The following is a 20,942-nucleotide window of genomic DNA, read 5'->3' as shown; positions in this document are numbered from 1 at the left end:
AGTAAATACGGTGGCTCGAAAGTCCTGGACAGTGAAACCGTTCTTTCAGCTCCTTCAACTCTGGGTTTGCACCATATCCTAGTTCCTCTTTTCCACTCATACCAGCAGTAGCTTCTTGATCTGCTCTGTGCTGCTAGCCTGCTGACTTCCACCAATTCTCTGTTCTTCTATTTCTCCAGAGCATTTTTCAAGCTGGGCACTCATCTTACCTCTACTCATTCTTGTAAGTTTTCCTCAGAACACGTCGTAAACAATACCAGGAAACCTTGTTTTCTGTTTGGTCTCCCCTAAATCAGCTGCTTAAGGATGACTGTGCCTTGAGGAGCTGTTCTGTTGTTGACACAAAATTGAATTTTTTTTTCCTTGGACAAGGATGAATTCTCTTGTCCTTATGGTGCTCCTGGTAAAATTAAGTTTATCCCTTGGTGGTAAGAGAGCTTTTGCCAGCTCTAACCTACATTAAAATACCTCTGTTAAGGAAGGAAACCAGAGAGCCTTGTTGCATTTGTCACAAACCCATTTCCCCCCCGTCAGCTGTTGTTTCCTGCTTCTATGCACATATAAAAGAAAAAATAAATACACTTCCAAAACTCTAAGGACAAGTATCAGACAGAAGCTGCAAAAACTCTATTACCAAGGGGGGCAGCAGGCTTTACAACTGTGAGCATAGGCAGTCAATATATCAGTGCCTGCACTGCTATTTTCTAAGAAACTAATTCAAGCCTTCCATAAAACATATTTGTGTATCATGACAAAGCCAGTAACAATGCAAGATATGATGAGCGAAAAGGAAGAAAAAAGAAAAGTACAAGATAAAAAGGGGAAAAAACCTGACATGCTTAACAATCAAATCTTCAAAGACTTCAAATTAATTGTGTAATTACCTAGTTTCTCACATTCAGCATCTCTGATTTTCCTTGCATCAGAAGAATTATATTCTGAGGTTTTCAGACTCCCACTCAGTAAGGAAGGAGTCTGGAACATTTCAGAGTTCTACTAGAACATGCATCAGATCTTTTGTCAGAACTGGCTTGTTTTTAAGAGGTTTTTGGACAATGCACAAAGTTATTCTCTACTGAAGTTAGTAGTTGGAAAATAGTCTATTAAAGACCAAGGAGTGAAGAGAAGGATCTAGCAAGACTTCAAGGAGTACAATGAAATTGAATTAGATTGTTCTCATGCTTTGAATCCCAAAGCACCTTGAGGAATTACAAATTACTCCTGTCATCCCTTACTCTTGCACATGCTTGTACAGAAGTGCACTGGATGATCTGGATAAAGAGACATATCCTTAGGGCTCTAACTTCAGGATGCTGGTAGTAAAATCCAAATCTCAGTTTCTGCTTCAAGAATTTTCTTCTGCCCCTTCTGACCGCAAAGAAGCTTTAACAACAGTAAGTGGGTGTGGCCATCACACACACACCAAAAAGCTGTGTGGGATTCAGACAGTAACTCAAAATAATAGCTTTAAGATAGATGAACTGCATCTACTCCTTTCCATGCGGTAGCAACCTTGGAAGTTACCTGCATTAAAACATCTGTGATTCTACAAAATACATTGCCCTCTGAGACTCATGCATTTTCCATGAACTCACCAAGCCAGATTCTCTGATTTTGTTTTTTTCCTTGGTATTGGGCACTAGGTCTAATGAAAGCTTTTGCACCAATTCATAAGATCCTAAGGTTTCTAGAGATAAAAAGGAGTGGAAATCAGTTTCCTCAGTTTGAAATGGCAATGGAGACACAAGGCAAGTAGCTTAATACCTTCTTCAACTTTCACCAACAATTTGTTGAAACATGTACTGTAGGTAAGAGAAAGCTGTAAAAAATACATCGCACCTAAAGCAATGGTCTAAATTTTTCTTTCAATAAAAACATAATAGAAATATCCCTTTGTTCTTGTATTCCTTGAGCATCTCTTCCCAATTGCAGAAATGAGTTTATATCTTGTGCAAGATGAAAACGTCATTAAAAAAGCAACGCAAGTACAGAGTATGGTATTCTTTGGCTACACATCAAGGATCAATGATTCTAGCTCACGCTTTCTGAAAGCAAGAGCTGTAAAGAAGTTGAACACAGCTTCTTTTATTGTTATGTGACAGTAGTGTTAGTATCAAACCCCTTGCCTAACAGAAACTCGAAATGACTCTTTCCATAAAACAGCCAAATGTGGCGATGCCTTGAAATATGAGCTTCCATTTACATGCTGTAACTCAAATGTGGTTACAGACAGCTTACCTAAACCAGAATATTCAATCATCTAAAAGCATTTGAAAGTTAAAACAATGAGATCTGCACCTCTATTAACCAAACAGAAGGTTTCTTCAAGCTATAGCCCTAATTTGCCCCTAAATACCTGCTTATTTTTAAACAGTCTACCTCCAACTTCCTCCTCGGAAGAGGAGATAGCGTGTAAACCCTCAAAAGCTTTATTTCACTTTAACCTATTAGGATTATCAGTATAACACATAGTACAGACCAGCTAGCTCTTCTGAACAAGGTTTTCCTTTTAAAGTTCATTTCAAGGAACCCCATTACTAGAAATGCACGCATTAACTGCTACCAAGCCAATGCACTGTTACATGAACTCTGCTCAATATATAACAGACCACTCATAAGGTGCAAGCAAAACCTTACTCATGCTACTCTATCTCCTGGGTTTCTGTTACATAGTGAATACAGTTGCTGGCCACATACATCTTCAGGAGCTCTGGAATTTTCTCTAGTTACTTCCGTTCACAACGACGGCATGACCATTTCTTAGAAGCTTCAACCTAAATTACAGCAGAAGCTGCTTTAAAAGTTACTCAAAACAACTGAAAGTAGTTTAGGCTTACCAGACACTGTCACAGGGTTTTTCTTGTAGGGATGATAACAAGACCTGGACTAGAAGGAAGAGAGGAGCTCGAGTTAACTCTGCAATTAAATCATATTTTTGGATCCTAAAGACATATAATTAATACGCAAGACCGAGCCACGTTTGTATCCATGCAGCAGATAAAACAATAGAGCAGAAGAGTTATTAAAAAAAATTCTCATTCGTAGCAGCCTCAAAAAACTAAGTTAATTTAAGTAGGTGTGGGGGCTGGGGGAGGAGAATACGAAAGCACACGGCACTCACATGGAGTTGATTTTTGGGGGTGACTATCACCATTAACACAACATTGACGAAATCTTTGAAGTGTTCCAGTTAAGTAGCATTCCAGGTAGCACTAACAGAATTTGTGATTCTGCTGCTTTTTCTTTAATGTAGATACAACTATAAAACAGACATGCATGCTTTTCAGGCAGATCGTATTTGTTTTATTACAATTTTTATAGCTGTTAGTATTTTCATACTTGGACATCTTAAAAGGAATTTTAGATTTACAACTTCAAAAAACACTTACAGAATTATATAAGTCTTGATGACAACTACTCTACTGCACTGTATACAACTTCATTGCCCACCTTTAACATCTCCCATCCTATATGGCTCCAAACAAGTGAGAATCTGAGATCTATGTTCACATTCAAACTGCAGAAAAACTCAGTATATGGAAAAAGAACAAGTGACAACTTGAAGCTTAACTATTTCAGGAATCAAGAAGAGCATACACAAAACTAAACATTTTATCATTTTATTAGGAATAATTCCAAGTGGGTTATGAAGAAACTAATCCATTGAGTTTGATGAATTTTCCAAAATTTCTTTATGAAGATATGTTCACCAACAAACAGTAAAACTTCAGCAGAACTATAATACACTGGGCAAAAATAGTCAGGCTGATACCAAAAAGCAACATGCAACATAAAAAAAGATACAATATAAAGGAAGACAATCTGCTGAATATTAAAAACAACCCTAACATGAGCTCTTCGCAACCAGCACAGAACTATTCTACCCATCAAATCCAATTCACATAAAGGCAAGTTGGGCTGACAGAACCCAAGGATTAATAAAATGTTCCTCAGTGCAGTAGTTTTGAATAGTGTTTTAGAGCATTTTCTTGGCTGTGTAACAAGCAGTATTAGGAAGTCTTTTTGGCAAGGGAGAGAAATAAATACATATGGAATGCTACATTTTTAAATCAGCAGACTGTCTGAGGAATGAAACAGGGCATCAGTAAACTAAAGTAGCAGGGAGGAAAAAAAGTTTTTTTTTTTAAACATTAATTTATTTGGGCTCAAAAGAGTATTCCAAACAGATTTTAAAGATGTCACAATAACTATATTCAGGCATTTAGACTAACAAGGGGAATGAAATCAGAAGATACACTTTTCCCAAGTTAAGGAGATATTTTTACCCAAGCATATTGCTACCTCTGCAACACGTAGCTCGGTAAACAATAATTGGCAACAAAATAAGTTGAAACGCTGTAATATCCTGCCCAAATCAGTTCCAGATACTGTAATAACCAAGATGCAAACTAATTTTGTTGTAACAAGCCTAGACCACTTATATCAAACATGTCCCTGGTGAAAGAGTCATCCAGTTCGAGTTAGCGTTTTGAGAGTTCGTTTGACAGCCAGTCAAGTCCCTCATACAGACCAGTTCCTTGCGTAGCACAGGTAGCTTGGACATACCACTGTTAACAGAGAACACAGACAAAGATGAAATTTAAATACTGCCAAAATGCAAAGTTATCACAGTATGTGACACTCAAATACAGACTCAGAGTTCTTTAAACACTTTTTGCACCATAAGTAGAGTCAATAGTGAACAGATGGTATTTCCATGAGCTCTGAAAGATATATATAAAAATAGGTGGGGTTCAGAGATTCTCCAGACATTCAGTGTTGGCCTACCAAATGCTAGAGCACAGTATTAGTGAAGAAATAAAGCAAATGTACATTATTTCTGAATTTATTTTATATGCTGAAAACTATCTTCTAGTTTTTTCCATGAGAATGGGGACGGAATTACCTAACTTACAGACCTCAAACGTCTTCTAAGGATATAATTTTAGTGTATCAAAATACAGAGGTGAAGCAAGTATTACAAAAAGACAGTAGTTTATCTGAATCAATCTTTCATCTCAAAGTCTTGTGCAGATGAAATCTGATGATTCAGGAGCTACTTAATTTCCTTCCACCTTTATAGGGTGGAAAACGCAGAACGCATTTTCTTCCTCAGAATAACCAGCTTCAGGAAAACGGGCAAGCACGCCACATACTTTGTCAAGGAAGTTGACAGCTACATTTCAACAACAACCTGGAATATGTGTATTTTGCCAGGAAAAGGTGAGAGATTAAACACCTGCAACAGCTGTGGACATGGCATTATACTTCTAAACCATCTGTGTTGAATGAGGAGCTTAAAAATATGCACAACACTTTAATAGCCTATACATGCATCTTTTTACAGAAAAAGATGAAAATTTCCATAAACTTTCATTTAAAGGGAGATTATTTCTACAATATATAATAAAAGAAATTAGCATTCAGCAACCAGGAGAGTTTAGCACTTACAGTTCTGTTGCGCAGAGACTGAAGACCTAGTTTATCTGTCATTTCACTGATTGCCATGGCATTCGGCAGATCTTGTTTGTTCGCAAACAGAAGCAGCACTGCATCTCGCAGCTCATCCTCCTGAAGCTAACAGAGTAAATGGCCGTGTTACTAAATTAGTTCACTTCGGTGCCGGCTGAGGTAACCGAAGTACTTAAGAAATGTAAATACCGATTGAAGGGTTATAAACCTTTTCATTCTCACTCCTGAAGTCACCAGTAACTACTTACTGTAATTAACAGGTACCCAACAGAACTTCTGCTAGAACAAGTAAGGAAATATGATTTCACTAGGCAGCTTAAATCCACAGGCCTCCTGCTGCTGAAGTTTTCGGTGCCAAATTGTTTTTCCAAAAATCTTCCCTCTGTCCGCTACTTTTCTCTTAAGGTTTTATGGAGGAAAGAAAGGCTTTGACACATTAATAGCTCTGAAACTAAAGCTCTCTCTAGAGTTCTAGTTGTAACTCAGTGTTACGTGACCCAGAATTACAAGGTGTATACAATATACACTGGACAAACTCACTAAAATCATAAAATCCTAAGTCCTCAAGGAAGCTGACATGCACCTCCAACAACAACAACCACCACCAAAAACCCTTCAAAATAAGCGGAACAACCGTATTTCAGAAGGTACTGATATTTACCATTTTCTGCAGCTCTTCTGCTGCTTCCTGGATTCTCTCTCTGTCATTGCTATCTACCACAAAAATGAGGCCCTGCAAGAAGTTAAATAGTTTTGAGAAACCATTAAAAACTGTAAACATGCATTACCATTTCAAAAATCAAAGACCTCTTATGGAATACTGTAACCATCTCCCCCACATTTAAACAAATTTGACAGAAATCTCTGCATAAGCAAATGCAAGATGGCCATATGAACAGCTACATCATTAGCATCAACTGCAAAGTTAAACTAGGCCTTTAAAATTAAAAGAGTTAAAACACATCTGGAACATCAGTTTAAAGATTATTGTGAGAATCATTAATTTGAGAAAAATAAGCAAAATTTGATAAGCTAATTCTCCCCCCTCCCTTTTCACTCATTATATTACATTAAAAGTAGCTAGGAAACTGTAAGTTCTTCATCACAGAAAGCACTAAAAAAAGCCCTAACATGAGGCCTGAGTTTGGTTACAAAGTTTGTACCAATCAGTATTTCTATTGGCATCTCAATTATTCAAACGTCCTCCTTAGGTTCACACACTTTATTTACTCTTAAAATCTCAATTTGAAAGCATTATATTTTATCATTCTCTTTAAGGAAAGAGAAGCATCTCTTCCTTAAATCTTTTAAAATTAAACAGGGCTGAAACAGGAACTGAAAATAAATATTACTTGATTTGCAACAGTATTTTGCCAGCTCCTTTTTGACCAGGCTGGTCTACTTTTCTGTATCCAACTATTGCACCCATGCTGCTGCGAAGTTGTTTCTTAGTAACAACTCCATATTCAACACAGCCAAAAACACACCCCTACAAGTTTCCCAGTACTAATAAGCCGCTTATGTTACTACTAGCGAATCAAAGGAAAGAATCATCCATGCCACCAAAAATGACAGCAGGCACATCAACATGAAGTTGACACAATTAATGTGTCTAATCAATCAGTTACAAAGATCCCTTTTATGACATTTTTAGATATACCAAATATACTGAGAGAGCAAAGTGAAAACTCTATAATAATTTGAGGTTGATTAGAAAAAAAAAAAGTTGAAGGATGCTTAGACTGTAACACTTCTTTATATATAAACCAATACCAGTTCAAATAGATCATCAGACAAAGCAGCGATACAGCAAAGTTAGAGTTCCTCACACACAGGAGGTGCTCTAGCACATTACAAAACACTGACTACAGGTTAGTCCTGAAGGATATTACCCCCACCGGGACATGCTCATGAATAAGGGCTTGAAGCCTTCAGGGTAACAAAGTAGCTTCACCTAGAACAAAAGGTGAGCATCTTTCGGAATTTCCAGGAGATAGTCAGGACCCTTTCTGAAAGGAAGGGACAGAAGACTCTGTTTTCCATACACACGCTACAGAATAGAACAAGCCTTTACAAAACAGGTCTTTACTGTTCTCATCTCAGAACTCTCACCTGTGTGTTTTGGAAATAATGCCTCCAAAGAGGTCTAATTTTATCTTGACCACCGACATCCCAAACTGTGAAACAAATGTTTTTATATTCTACTGTTTCCACATTAAAACCTAAAATAAAAGAGTCCAGTAGTTAGAAATAGTTAATGCTAAAGTTAACATGCAATCGTAATCATTTCAAAGATAGCTACTTCCCCAGTTTTACTTCTGGCATTTTAATAATGCACTTCATATACTTTGGGAGCTCAAAAAGCAAACTGATGGAAAGAAAAAGAAAAAAAAAAATTCACTCTTAAATCCAAGTACCCCATATTTGGTTTAAAATGTCTTTCAGCCACAAACTGCTGGAGGCTCAGGTTGTTTGGGGGAAGTATCTCTACTTAACTGGCCTATTCCCATACTCCTCCTGAACATCTGCTACTGGCCACCATCAGACACAGGATTCTGGGCTAGACGGATCTTTGGCCTGACTAAGTAGGACTGTTATCCTGTTATGGCAGTACCAAATCTTATAAAATATTCTGAAAAACCTGTTTTATCTTGATTCCTATGCTAACAGCAAAGACAACAAATTCCCACACTCCTCAGAAGCCTCTCTCTACAACCCACATTTAACATAACAAGACTGAAGAGATCAGAAGCGATTATCTTACCAATAGTGGGAATTGTGGTGACAATTTCTCCTAGTTTCAGCTTGTAAAGTATAGTTGTCTTACCAGCAGCATCCAAACCAACTAGAAAGAACAGAAAATTTTGTTTAGTTCACAGTATGAACAACAACCTGCTAATTTCAAAGATATGTTACTTTAAATATGACAGCGTGTCTATTTTTTTAGAAAGGAAAAAAAATTAACTTTTAAAATGCTCTTCCATTATTTTTAATATACTACTGTATGTTTCACCTCTATCCAGCACTGAGAGAGAATCCAAGCAATGAAGAAAACGAGCTCAATAACAAATTTTAATTCTCAGCCTACAGGCTCAGAACTTTCTAGTCATCTTCCTTAGGTATTACCATTTTAACTGGTCTCACGGTTGCTACTTTGCACTCCACTCGGGGAAGGTCTCACTCATCTTACAGCTAAGGCCAGTTTCACATATACCTGAACCAACCTGAGCTAGCACTATCACCGGAAGACACTTCAGCCTCCATTATTCTAGCCCCTTGTCCCTTTGCTAGAAGGTCTCTTTTGTATTAACAAAAAACATGTGTCTGTTGGGAAACTCCTGCCCTCCCATCTCATATAAGCTAAGGGCTATAAAACTTTGCCACATCACTTCTATGCATTGAGATCTACTCGGATGGTTTCCTTAGAAGTCCCCACCTTCAATCTTTCTTTAAAGTATTTGCCCTGGAATTTGCTTCTCTGTTGCAACAATAAAACTTAAGTTTGCTGTATTTCAAGGTAAACTGTGGGATAAATACGTGATCCTTACAAAAAAAAAAAATTAGAACCTCAAAGACATTTTTAGAGAAGCATCACTAACATTGTGGGCGTACACTGTAGTTTCCTAAAACTGTTTGTGCAACTGCTGATTGTTACACATTTCAGAACATGTAATAGTGACTCAAAACACAATTCTTCACACTAGTACCCAATGCCTAATGCTCGGGTAAAGAGGAGGTATTAAGCTATTACCACAGCAATAGTTTGAATACAATGTCCATTTGTGAAACTTACACATTCAATAAAATTTTGCCCAAACAAAAATAAAACCCACATCCCATTTAAACCAAGTAATACTTGTACAAGAAGCTGAATGTTATCATTGCTTGATAACATTTTAAGTGTTCTAAGTTAATATCCTACGTGGTGACTGCCATTATTAAGTTTTGAGTGGTTTGATGACTTGACTATCAATAATGCAGCTGTTTCCTTAGTGTTGTAATACAGTGCAATTTGAAATTAGCTACTTATTCAGAATGAAACCAAACTCAAAAAAAAATCCTCCTGCTTTTTAAGGTAAACTGCTGTTACAGCAAACTACTCACAAAACCTACCTGTTAGTGTCCTATATTATGATATTTATGCTCAAATGAAAGTTTAAAAGTTTTAAGTTTCCTACTGTCTATGTGTTTGTCTCTTTCAGAACCACACACATGCACGAACAAAAAAATACAGGACGTAGTAGAAGTTTCACAAGAACTTTCAAGTCAAACTTCTAAATGCTGCTAAATTTTTCCTACAACAACAAAGCATCAGGTAGCCTTCGAAAACCCTTTAAGAAAACTCTGAAACCCTCAAATACTCCATGTGCACTGAAATAACGCCTTTAACAGCACAGTGCTTGAAGTCTAACACTTTTCTTACAGAGCTCATCCTCAAGGTAGCATTTATAGGATGCCTAGATATTTAAGAGACAGAATATCATGCACGGACATTATATATATGACAGCTTTCAAGTAACTGAAAATTAAGAGCTTTTAGATAGCCACCAAATTAAAGTACGCATACATACAAACTCTACCCCCACCAAAAAAAAAAAGCCACCAAAAAACAAAGTTATCTGTAGAAAAAACACTGACAGCTAGATTTTTTACCGTTAGCAATGAGAGAAAATTGGCCTTAGCTACACAAATACTTTTAGTGCATTTTGGAGTTATAGTATACAGATAAAGACAAAGAAAAGTTAACTCCAGTTAACAGAATGTACTTATGGTACAGAAGATACTCATGGTACTAAGAATCACTTAAAGATATAACTCAGAGTTTTGTCAGAGAAACTAGAAACTTGTCAAGAATTTAAACTGTTGCCTCAAGATTTGCCTAAACTTAAGAAGTTACCGCCCCAGTTATCCACCCCACTCTTGTGCCAGAGCCTACTACTACTGCCACAGTGGAGTTTGCAGAAAGGTACGTTAGCTATGCAAGCACAAAGGCCAGAGCCTTTGCTTAAACATGCTCTTATCCACAATTTTAATTAAGCTGATGGACTTTGCACCGAGGCAAGCCAAGTTATGGATACACGCTCTCTTCTTCTGACTCCACCGTTGAAAGAGCAGCTTTTAGCAGAGGGAAGGCAACTTCTGCAAATCACCACAACCAGATTTGCAAAAACAGTCACTTTTAGTCAAATTATAAATCTTATGAAGTCTAAATAATCAATAGTCATCAACAGCATAGCCTCTGTTCATACTTCTTATTCCAAATTACCAGTTTTCCCCTTTTGGAACAAGAAATTTCACACTCAATCTTTAGAGCTGTTAGGAAGCAGAACCATTTCTTTTAGTAGCCTAGCAGTTTGCAGTACTTGCTCTATCAGTTGTTTTCAAAAATAAATACATGCTTAAGCTTGTCAAGGGACACTAAACTTAAATCCACGAGCTACCTCCGCATCACAAGGTTTAAGTCGATGTAACCGTCAAGATAAAAACCTAACCAAATCTTAAATTCCAAAGTAATGTGAAACAAATTTCCAACACTAGATTTTCACTGTGATTCCACTGTGTCCATTGACAAAACCAAGGTGCAAGTATCTCAATGCAGTGTGTGACTGCCAACTGCTGTACCGCAAAGCATTAAGATTAAAGGACAAGTGGAAGCAGAGAGTCACACTTGCAACCATTTATCTTTATACTGAGCCAAACATCCTCTTCCTCTAGCTGGAGGAAAAACAGCTACAACGCTTGCAGTTACTGTTAAAGCAAGTATAGCTCTAGGCCCTTTACTCCTCTTAAGACTGTTTTATTTATAGACTTACCAGTCATGTTTCCAAATCTCAAGCTTGTAGTTCACTTGTCCCTGGGAACACCATTACCGTGATCACCTCACATTGAAGGGAAGAACCCTGAGGTTCTTCCACGAACAATTACTAACTTCCTACTTCGATCATCGGTGGCTGTACATTATGCCGCCTAAGTCACCATAGCATAAAATGTCATATAAATTACAGATTTAGGAGGAAAAAAAAAAAAAAGTTTACCTCTCAAATGGAATCACCATCAAGACCAATAGACTGTGGTTGTCAGATTAAGATTTCCAGGAGTTTAGTACAGAATACAGTGTGTTGCTGCTTCCAACATGAATGTTGCCCATAATCAGAAAAGGGAGAGGGTGGGAGGGACAAAACAACAGCAAAGAAAAACAGCTTTCTACTTCATTTCTTAACTGATTTGAAGTTCACGTAACAAACAAAATCCATCTTAAAAAAATAAAGATAACTAATTAATCCCCATTTACTACAGATTTGTATTCCTTCACCTTTCTTCTACAATTTGACAATTTTTAGTGTATTTAATAATTAGATTTCTATTTGAAGCTTCTGAGTAGCTATCATCTCAGTTAATATAAAACTACAACAAGAGATAGAACACTAAATAAATTGTGATACTGAAGGGTGCACAGTGAACAAAAAAATTGTTCGTTTTTAAGCACAGGAAACCAAGTGAAGAGTTTTACAGACAAGCATATGCAGGGCTAGGACTCGAGAATTTCTCCACCCTAATACTACGTTTGCCCAGTGTAACTTTGCTAAGTCATTAACAGCTGCTTCTTTTCTCTTCCCCTGTGATACTTCCATCTATAAAGTAGATGGAAAAACGTTTATGCTCCTTTCCTCAGAAACATGCTAACTACATATGTGTAAAAATACTAAATTATACAAGTGGATTTTTAAAACAGAATTTCAGGAATGCTGCACCATTAAACATCCTCCTTTTATCGCAAATGGAGTTTGAGACTATCAAAGATGGAGTTTCATGCCTGGCGTTGATACGTTATGTTTCAGATGCTTTCAACATACTTGATGAGAAACGCTCAAGGTTCTGTAGAACTCGGTAACACAAGATCCGTCTTAAGAGCTGAATCAATTCTCCTTTACCTTGACTTTTTAGAGGAACAGAAGAAAGTTATCAACCTAAGGGAAGTTTCAATTATAATTAATCATCCGTCCACTATCAACTCAGCCATATAATATTCTCCCCTCTAAGTATTTCTCTGTAAACATCTTACCCAGTAAACACCTTACCCAGTAAAACTGCTTCACTGGTATACATGCAAAAACGTAAAGGCCTTTCCTTATCTAATTCATTTTCAAGTCATACATTGGCAATTTGAGGGCAAGTGTCTGAATGAACACAGAGACTGAATTAAACTTTTCTTCAAAGGCGCTAATTTTCACAGTACTAATTATGATGCGGAACATCACAAAGAGCTTCTTTTCCATGTCACAGGTATAACAAGAGTTATGTGGTCTGCAGTATAATATACTCCGATTCGAAAAAATCCAGTTTAGTTCCCAAACGATACTGTCATCGCAACATATCAATGTTTTATCCTAGCATACTACCTAACAAACATGGAGCAGTCTCATGCTCTAATCAAGCCATATGTTTGAATATAATCAAAGCCCTAAAAGCTGAGTTCAGGGGGGAAGGAAAAAAAAAAAAAAAGAAAAGATGCAAATGAATCAAGTATTAGAAAGTGTGACTCAGTAACCCCATATCTAACCTGGATTTGAACTAATTATCTACCAATGATGAAATACAGCACTGCAAGTTATTTTTACCTGTCTGTTATTGCTTGCCTGTTTTAATTATTCTGCAGAATGCAACAGAATTACAAACATCATAGACACTATCTTGTCTTACAGTCAGCTCATTTGAGGATTACGTATTATTCATTTAGAGTCATATGAAGAGTCTAACTGCCGTGCAGACAGTCAAATAACTTCCTTAAAGCCAACAGATGTCCTAAGCTGTCTCAAAGACAAAAAGTACTCAGGTATTGTTCAAGGACTTTGTCATCACAAAACACACGCAGAACATGAGAAATAACAATAATAATAGAAAAGCTGTATTTGATATCTGCTGCGCATACCAAGGCAGCATTCGGCATGAGCTAGTGTGCCAAGAAGTTTCATAGCTGAGATCTAATCTCATTGCTGGCTTTATTAAAATGAGCACTTCACATAATTTCTTAGGACAAACTGTTTCAGTCAACCGCCACAAATGAAATTCCATCTACTTCCGTAAAAGAATTTGAGAAAAATTCAGGGCGTAAGAATTGTGTGCACATAAGTCCTGGTGGAGTGGAAAAAGGCAGGGAAGAGCTGAAGTGTAGGAGAAAATACTGAATCTAGTCTGCTTGCTCTGACCTTTTGAACTAGAACCTTAAAGAGCCATTGGCTCAAACGGTTACACAGTCCTTTTCAAGAGAAACGCAATCTAATTCTAAATAAGTAATTATGTGCAAGTAGTAAAACTAATCAGGTGTTCCAAAGGGGGTTTTATGGTCTCGTGCATGAGGTATAGAAGAATTAAAACGCCCAGACGCTATGCTGAAATGTCCTTTCGTAAGGGACACCGTCTCTGTCTCTTGACATAGACAAGACACCTTAGTTACTGCTGAAAACCAGCCATTATATGGCAAATCGTAAAGCTCGCAGTGCTAAACACGCTAGGCTTTGTCACATCCTGCTCAGGAAGCCACGCTGCTCCCACACGAGAGCCACGCACTGAGAACACAGCCACGCACGCAGCGCCTGGAAAAGCCAGCCGCGCATCTCACCCGCTGCCTCAGGAGAGGGACTCCCTCCTCCTCCTCCTCCTCCTCCTCCTCCTCCTCCTCCGCCCTGCCCAGCTCCCCCAGCGGGCGGGCACCGGCTGCACCTCCTGCAATTTGATCTTTGTTCTACGTTGTGCTTTCGCCCGACACAAGCGGAAACACAGGTGCAAGGAGAAAGGGCTTGAAGCCTCGCAAGCCCAGCTGCGACCCCCGGAGAAAGGAGGTTTCTGCCTCTCGTCGCCCAGCGCACCCGCAAGCCCCGGCGGCGGGACCGGGGGGAGAGGAGGGGGGAAGGAAAGCGAGAACATGGAGCAGGAGGAGGAGAACGAGGAGGAGGAGGAGGAAGACGGGCAGGCGTCTCCCTTCCCCCACCGCTCCTTCTCTCCCCTCCGCCCCTTCGCTCCCCGACGACCCCGCAAGCCCCGAGCAAGGGGAGAAGCCCCCCGCCGCCTAGGGCAGGGCGGGGCGGGACGGTCCGGCCCGGCCGCCCCCGCCGCCCACCAGCCCCCTCCCCCGCCGGCGGGTCGCGCCCGTGAGGGAAGGAGGAAGGGAGCGGGCCTCGCGGCGGCCGCGGGCAGGTAGCGCGGCCCGGCAGGGCCCCGCGGGGGCGGCGGCAGGCCCGGGGGCGGCGGCGGCGGGCCGCCCTGCCCGGCGGAGAGCCGCGGGCGCCTCTTACCCATGAGGATGCGCATCTGCTTCTTGCCGAAGAGGCGCGAGAAGAGCGAGGAGATGGTGAGGCCCATGGCGGCGGGGCTGGGCGGCGGCGGCGCGAGGAGAGCGCGCGCGGGAGGGAGGGAAGGGCGGGGGGAGCGCGGCCCGGCTCCTGTCTCCGCTCACGGATCCCTCCGCGGGCGGCGCGGCGGGGCTGAGCGGCCGGTTTGGGCCCCGGCAGCTCCGAATTATATGGCGAAAGCGGCCGCGGCGACAGTGCGAGCTGCTGCTCTGTGACCGGGGGGAACCTCGCTCGCTCACTGCCACGTCACTCTCGCCACGGCCGCCCCGGCTCCAACGCGGACAAATTCGCGTCACGCTCGCCACATCCCCCCGCCGCGGCGCCGCCCTCGCCGCACGGCCGAACCGCCAAACAGCGGCGGCGACTACAACTCCCGGCAGGCGCTGCGGCGGCCCCGCGCCTGGCTCGCCTCTAGCCGCTGCCGGCAGCGCATGACGGGGGGTGTAGTTAGGAGCGCCCGCCCGCCGCAGCTTCCGGCCCCCTGGCGAAGGCAGAGCGCGGCCTGCCGGGAAGCGTGGTCCCCGCGGCCAGCCGCGCCCCTCGCCCCTCGGAAACTCCTCCTCCTGCGCCTGGGCTGCAGCGGGAGGCCGGCACGCTGCCCCTCAGGGCACCTCGGAGCCCGAGAGGAGGATGAGATTAGGGTAAAACTACCCCCTCCTTCCCCCCCCCCCCTCGACGAGCTCACACTTGTCTCCTAGTAGCTAACCGAAGCTAGCAGATGGTTATTACAGGAACATGGATTACAGCAGGATTTTTTTTAATATATATTATTTTTTAGGGCCTCGGTGCCCTGCCCAGGTGTGGAAGCAGCACAGACAAGGTAAAAACAATGCAGTCCTGGGCCCCCCCCCCCCCAACTGTATGGTCTGCGCATGGGGAAGGAGGTGGCATACACACAGGGAAATGTATGGGAATAAAACTGAAACAAGCACTATTTTATCAGCCTATTAGAAACATGTCCCCCCCCCCTTTTCTTTTTTTGGAAAGGTATGATATTAAAAGGAAAATCTCTGATCCTCAGCTACAGCTTTCTTTACAGACATACATTAACTTTCCCTTCACCCTATCATTTATAAGTCTTCCAATGAAAGGGGTAGGCCAATTAAATGAGAAAGCAAAATCAAGCTAGTATTACTGTAGTGTTTGCTTCTCTTTTTCAGCACGTGGGGCAAGATAACTAGGATAGTCCCAGCGTGCATGCAAGCAACATTTTAGCAGCACAATGACATAACGCTGATAGATTTTCTTTCCCCTGAACCCCAAACAAATCCTCTCCCCCTGCCCCCCTTTGACATTTTCCTATACTACCTCCTAAAAAAAGGTAATGAAAGACAGGCAGGGGATGAGCTGCAAACAGACCCTGGGCAAAATCATCCATGATCTTTTGACTAGGGCAGTACAAGCATCACTTATTTCTATAAAACAAGTTTGTGCAATTTTAAATTGAGTTTAGAGTTCAAAGGTTCTCCCATACATATATATGTATATATTCCATATTCAGACATTCTAGATATCTTCTATATTTCAATAATCAATGTAATTTTAAGTCCAAAGGAAGAAATGTTATCTTCACAACCTGAAATAATAGCTCAAAGGTATATTCACAGTTCTATGAGATCAAAAGTGTTACCTACAACTTAATGAAGACTGTCTGTGCTAAAATAAAACCACTGAAACTATATTAATCACACCTTTTACATAGTTATTCTTTTGTTTTCATGGGACAGACTGTTGCCATTAGCATTGCTGGGAAGTGAAAGGACATGATAGAACTCCAGATACAGAATTATTTATAACACTGGCCAAAAAGAGAGAGAGAGGAGGAGGCTGCATTTCTTCCCCTCTGCCTTCAACCAGCATCATCTGGCTACTGTTTTATCAAAAGCAGAACAAAATCAGCATGCTTTGGAACAAAAGGTTTCATCTTCACAACCGGCTGTCACTGTGCCACCATTTCTATAATAGCCCCTGTGAAAGCTACCATAAAATTTCTGTAGTACAATAACAACTAAATTTGGGACAGCATAACGTAAGCTGCATTTAATACTTAAGTAACTGAGCCACCCACCTCAAGGAAGTAGTGGCTCAACCAAAAATCCTAAAATTTTAAAGGGAGTCATGCCCTACCCGTGCTCATTAAACAGTATGGCAGTACATCATAGCTAACATTTTCAGAATATAAGCTATTTACTTACTCTCCATTAAAAACAAACAAACAAACAAACAAACAAACAATCTATCTTTATTGTAATGCTCTTGACAAAGAGGTGGTTTTGAATAAGGCTCCAACAGTAGTAGACTTAATGCTCAACTTAGGCTGTTCTTCTCTCCCACACAATGTTGAGAGCCTTGCTTGCTCTTTTTTTTTTTTTTTTTGAGCCAACTTAATCACTACAAAACTTACTTGGCCACATGGTTAACTTGCCTTTAAAGTTGTTCCATTGTCTGTGCTTCTGTTTAAAACATTGACTTAACAGTTTTCACCACAGCTGGTAATAACCAGAGGGAATAAAATGTAATTTCCTGTTAAGAAAGAGGGAACAGGGGAGACACCTTATTAAGATGTACTATGGGTATACACAGAACAGTGCATGTGGCTATTTGTCACTGCTCAGAACTCAATCAGCAAGAAGTAACCCATACACTTCATTTAAGTGTGCAAAGAACACAAGCTGCAGAGACACTAACATTTGCTGCCCGCTTGATGAGCTTAAATCACTTGTTAGCTGCACACATGCCAGTATGGTTTTAAGCAGTTTCACCAGTTAAGGGTAAAATCCAACATACAATCGCATGGGTCTGAAGTAACCAAAACCTGAATCAACTCCTGCAAAGTCAGGCAGGAGATTTGTATTTATTTGGTCTGGTATTTATGATTAGGCAGTGTGTTGCTTATTTAGTTTCTGCTTTTTTGATCACAGGCATGTTGAGTTTACTCTCCTGTTACCCTAATGGGTCTTAATTTCTTCAGATGGCACAGCTGGGGCCCTTTAGCTTTAGTGTTTCTTCACTGCACAGCTACTACCTCTTTTTGGGGGACCCTTTTTAGTTATCCAGGTGTTCTCTCCTCCTTCACTTAGGGACCTTTTCCCATCCAAACAACGCATTTAAGCCAGAGGAAGAAAGAGGTAAAGTTACTGAAACTAGTAGTTCTTGCATTGTCCTTCAGCTCTCAAGCATCGCATGAATTAGGGCTAGTCTGAGCTCTTCCCCTCCGTTTCTGTATTTCAACACATTGAATAAAAAAAACAGGGATGGGAAAATTCCAGTTCACCAACAGGCAACTGCTTTCTGTAGCTGATACAATGCCTCTGCTGCAGCAACACTACAAATGGCAGAAGTATCCCTAGTGACATGCACGTGTTCAGCGCAAAGGAACTGCAGGAGGACAGGGCAAGATTAGAAACAAGCAAAAAGGCTGCTCCTATCTTAGTGGCTACATTTTGCCTAGACTTGTAGTTATAGGGCACAGTCCTTTCGATCTACCCTTGCTAAAAGCATTAGAAATCATTGACAACAACGGCAAGCAACTCAGTACAACTTTTCCTTTTGCCTTTCTTTTGAACAAGTTGCTTATAATTCTGTTGAAACATCCAGTCATTCAGGGATTGAAACTAATATCAACTCCATAAAAGAAAGCTGAAACAAACTTGCAGGCTGCTTCCCACTCCAAGGGCCTCTTGGATATGTACAGGAAATAAATTGAAGATTGAGATGTATTTTGCTGGGAAGCCAATCCCTGCCATTTGCTTTCTTGAAGATCCTGCAGCTCTATCACACAACAACCACTTACTGCAAGATCAAGCTACAACAGCACTCCATCACACCACGTATTTCTGGTTACCTACGAGGAACAGATCATGGCATACAGCTTAATGCAGGTCACAGTAAGGAGCAGTTTCTACAAGCTGCTGAACAGCTTCAGTTACACAGATCACATCTGTGACCTAAGTCACATAACTTTTCCAAAACAAAAAAACCACCTTTATTTTCTTTTACAAAAATACATATTTGCAGTTATGTGATAATAGGCTACCATAGTTTCTACCAGTTAACATGGTTGCAAGAAACTACACAGTGCTCCAGGTTAAATATTTAAGACAGTTTAGTTTAAGAATGGCCACTTATTAATTTCCAGACTAGAAATGCTATTCAGAGTGTGCAAAAAAATTGCAAGTTAGAAATTAATGCCAAAGTGGTGTAGTTTAAGTAGCGTAATAGATACATTAAACGTTTGGTCATGAAAAATTGTATACAAACCGTAACAGTATTAAAATACATATTTTCATAAAAATACTGTTGTGACACTTTGCATCTAAATAAGACCTTTTTTTCAGAAAGATGGAATGAAATATTTATCATATAAAAGCATTTCCTTATAGCAGGATTATAATGTCCTAAGTTTTAAAAAATTCTGTCCAAGCACTTAAAAGAAGAATTTATGGATAACTGTGATCCACTTGTCACGTAAGAGCCTATGCTGTGCGTACACCATAGCATTGCTTATTCTACTTGAAATAGGTCAAAGTAGAACATCGCATGTGGAGCGGCTGAATTCTTATATACCACTGAAGCTTGTCCAAGAAGATAAGCATCACGTTCTCGTTGCTTAACAAGCAAGAGGAAATTATTCTTTATGCATGTGTACTATATGCATATACTGAAGAATAACTTCATACTGCCATCTTATCTTGCCACAGTTTGACCTTTTCATAGGCTTCCTTCAGGTGAAGCCAAGAACATCTCCCTCCCACCCCATTTCCTCCTCAGAGACCCTACCGGTATAAGAAAACAAGAAAGAAAGAAAGGAAGGAAAAAAATTAACAGAAGCTGACTGCTACAATCTCCAACTGAAAGAGATTGTATATCAGCTAACTACTGAAATCATTGATTTTTAAACTTGCTGTGTTTATTTCCTGTGATGAACACTATGTAGTTACATTTACACTAGTGATCCCTTTTAAATCCTGAATGTCAGCAGTTTAAAACCACCAATTAGAGTATCAGTACTTTGTATTTAATTAAGGCATGTGAATAAGAGCACCCTAATTATCTGACATTGCATAAAAGTGACTTTTCTCTTCAGGAAATATCTATCAGCTGCCTTCTCTTCTTTAAAGATACTAAAGTAATATAATCACTGGAAAGAGGGTAAGAAAGAGAAAACAAAGTTAAGAACTGATCTGATGCTTTCACTTGTCTGTGTGAGAATGCCCCTATTGAAACACTTTTGAAAGCAATGATCTACCAGTAAAATACCTCAAATATAATGTCCAATTCTGACCAAGTCACAAAATACGCCAGTTGGGCTTATCACCAGATAAAAGCGTAAGAAAAAAAATTAAAAACAATCAGATACTACATCAACATGACAGTACAGGATCAATTTTGCATAACCCTGAGTTATCATGATTGGGTATAGCAGCACCAGTTAAAAAATATTCTGCAATGCCAGCACTGCACTGTGGTCCTATACTATGGTACAGTTTCATATGCCCACAGATTTTCTTTAAGAGCACTTATTTCAAACATAATTAAACACAGGAATTTTTAGTTGCATTGGTATTTCAGTGGAAAAAATAGTGAAAAATAGCATAGCGGGCTATACTGTCGTATAGTCCATTTGTAGTGTTAATGTACTATTTAGAACTGTGTTCCAAACCTTGTATGCCACTGTCTTCTGTGAAACTACATTTGCCTTTTGTTTTCTGCACAGAAAACTCCCCCCGTAGAAATCACGTTGTGCCAGTTTTGAGCAAAATGTCCTGTAAGTCATCTGGAAGCGCTAGTATAATATCATCAATGTGTGTCTGCAGCTTTTTCAGTGTGTCAGTTTTCACAGGAAGATGTTCTCTGTCAGCCTGCAGCTGCAAAAGTACAATAAAACACAATTTCAACTAGAAACCACAAGTTTACCTTAATACACTACCAAAATGACCTAGTAGCGGATCTGATTTGGAGAGACTTAATCACAAGAAAGTTTGGTTTTCTGCTTCCCTGAGGATTCAGTCTTCCTCTCACTGAGATCAGTCACAAAGTTCCAACTGGCTTTAACAAAACAAAGATGATGAAAATTGCTGGCTTCTGACACAGCTGGTTAATGGTGGGAAGCTTTGGGAT

At 40.1% G+C, this 20,942-nt stretch overlaps 2 protein-coding genes across 9 annotated transcripts in view; both read right to left on the bottom strand.

Annotated features, from left to right (window-relative positions):
- Positions 1-3,604: 3,604 nt before the first annotated feature.
- On the bottom strand, positions 3,605-15,307 carry ARF4 (ARF GTPase 4). The gene is made up of 6 exons (XM_068906970.1): positions 14,766-15,307; positions 8,237-8,317; positions 7,585-7,694; positions 6,134-6,205; positions 5,452-5,577; positions 3,605-4,568 (listed from the first exon to the last, which is right to left on the bottom strand). Exons 1-6 carry the CDS (start codon positions 14,830-14,832, stop codon positions 4,482-4,484), a joined length of 543 nt encoding a protein of 180 aa, XP_068763071.1. The 5' UTR covers positions 14,833-15,307; the 3' UTR covers positions 3,605-4,481.
- Positions 15,308-17,043: 1,736 nt separating this feature from the next.
- The window catches only part of DENND6A (DENN domain containing 6A), a 38,342-nt gene continuing 34,443 nt past the window's right edge, over positions 17,044-20,942 (bottom strand). For 7 of the 8 annotated variants that reach the window (XM_068906967.1, XM_068906965.1, XM_068906966.1 and 4 more), the window contains one exon: positions 17,044-20,689. In XM_068906967.1, the coding sequence (XP_068763068.1) occupies positions 20,558-20,689 (132 nt within the window). In that variant the 3' untranslated portion in view covers positions 17,044-20,557. The remainder of the gene's footprint in view (positions 20,690-20,942) is intronic. The other variant, XR_011134441.1, reaches the window with a different exon arrangement.

This window comes from Struthio camelus, chromosome 14 (assembly GCF_040807025.1).
Source record: "Struthio camelus isolate bStrCam1 chromosome 14, bStrCam1.hap1, whole genome shotgun sequence".
NCBI lineage: Eukaryota > Metazoa > Chordata > Aves > Struthioniformes > Struthionidae > Struthio > Struthio camelus.
This window is presented reverse-complemented; position numbering and strand designations above follow the sequence as displayed.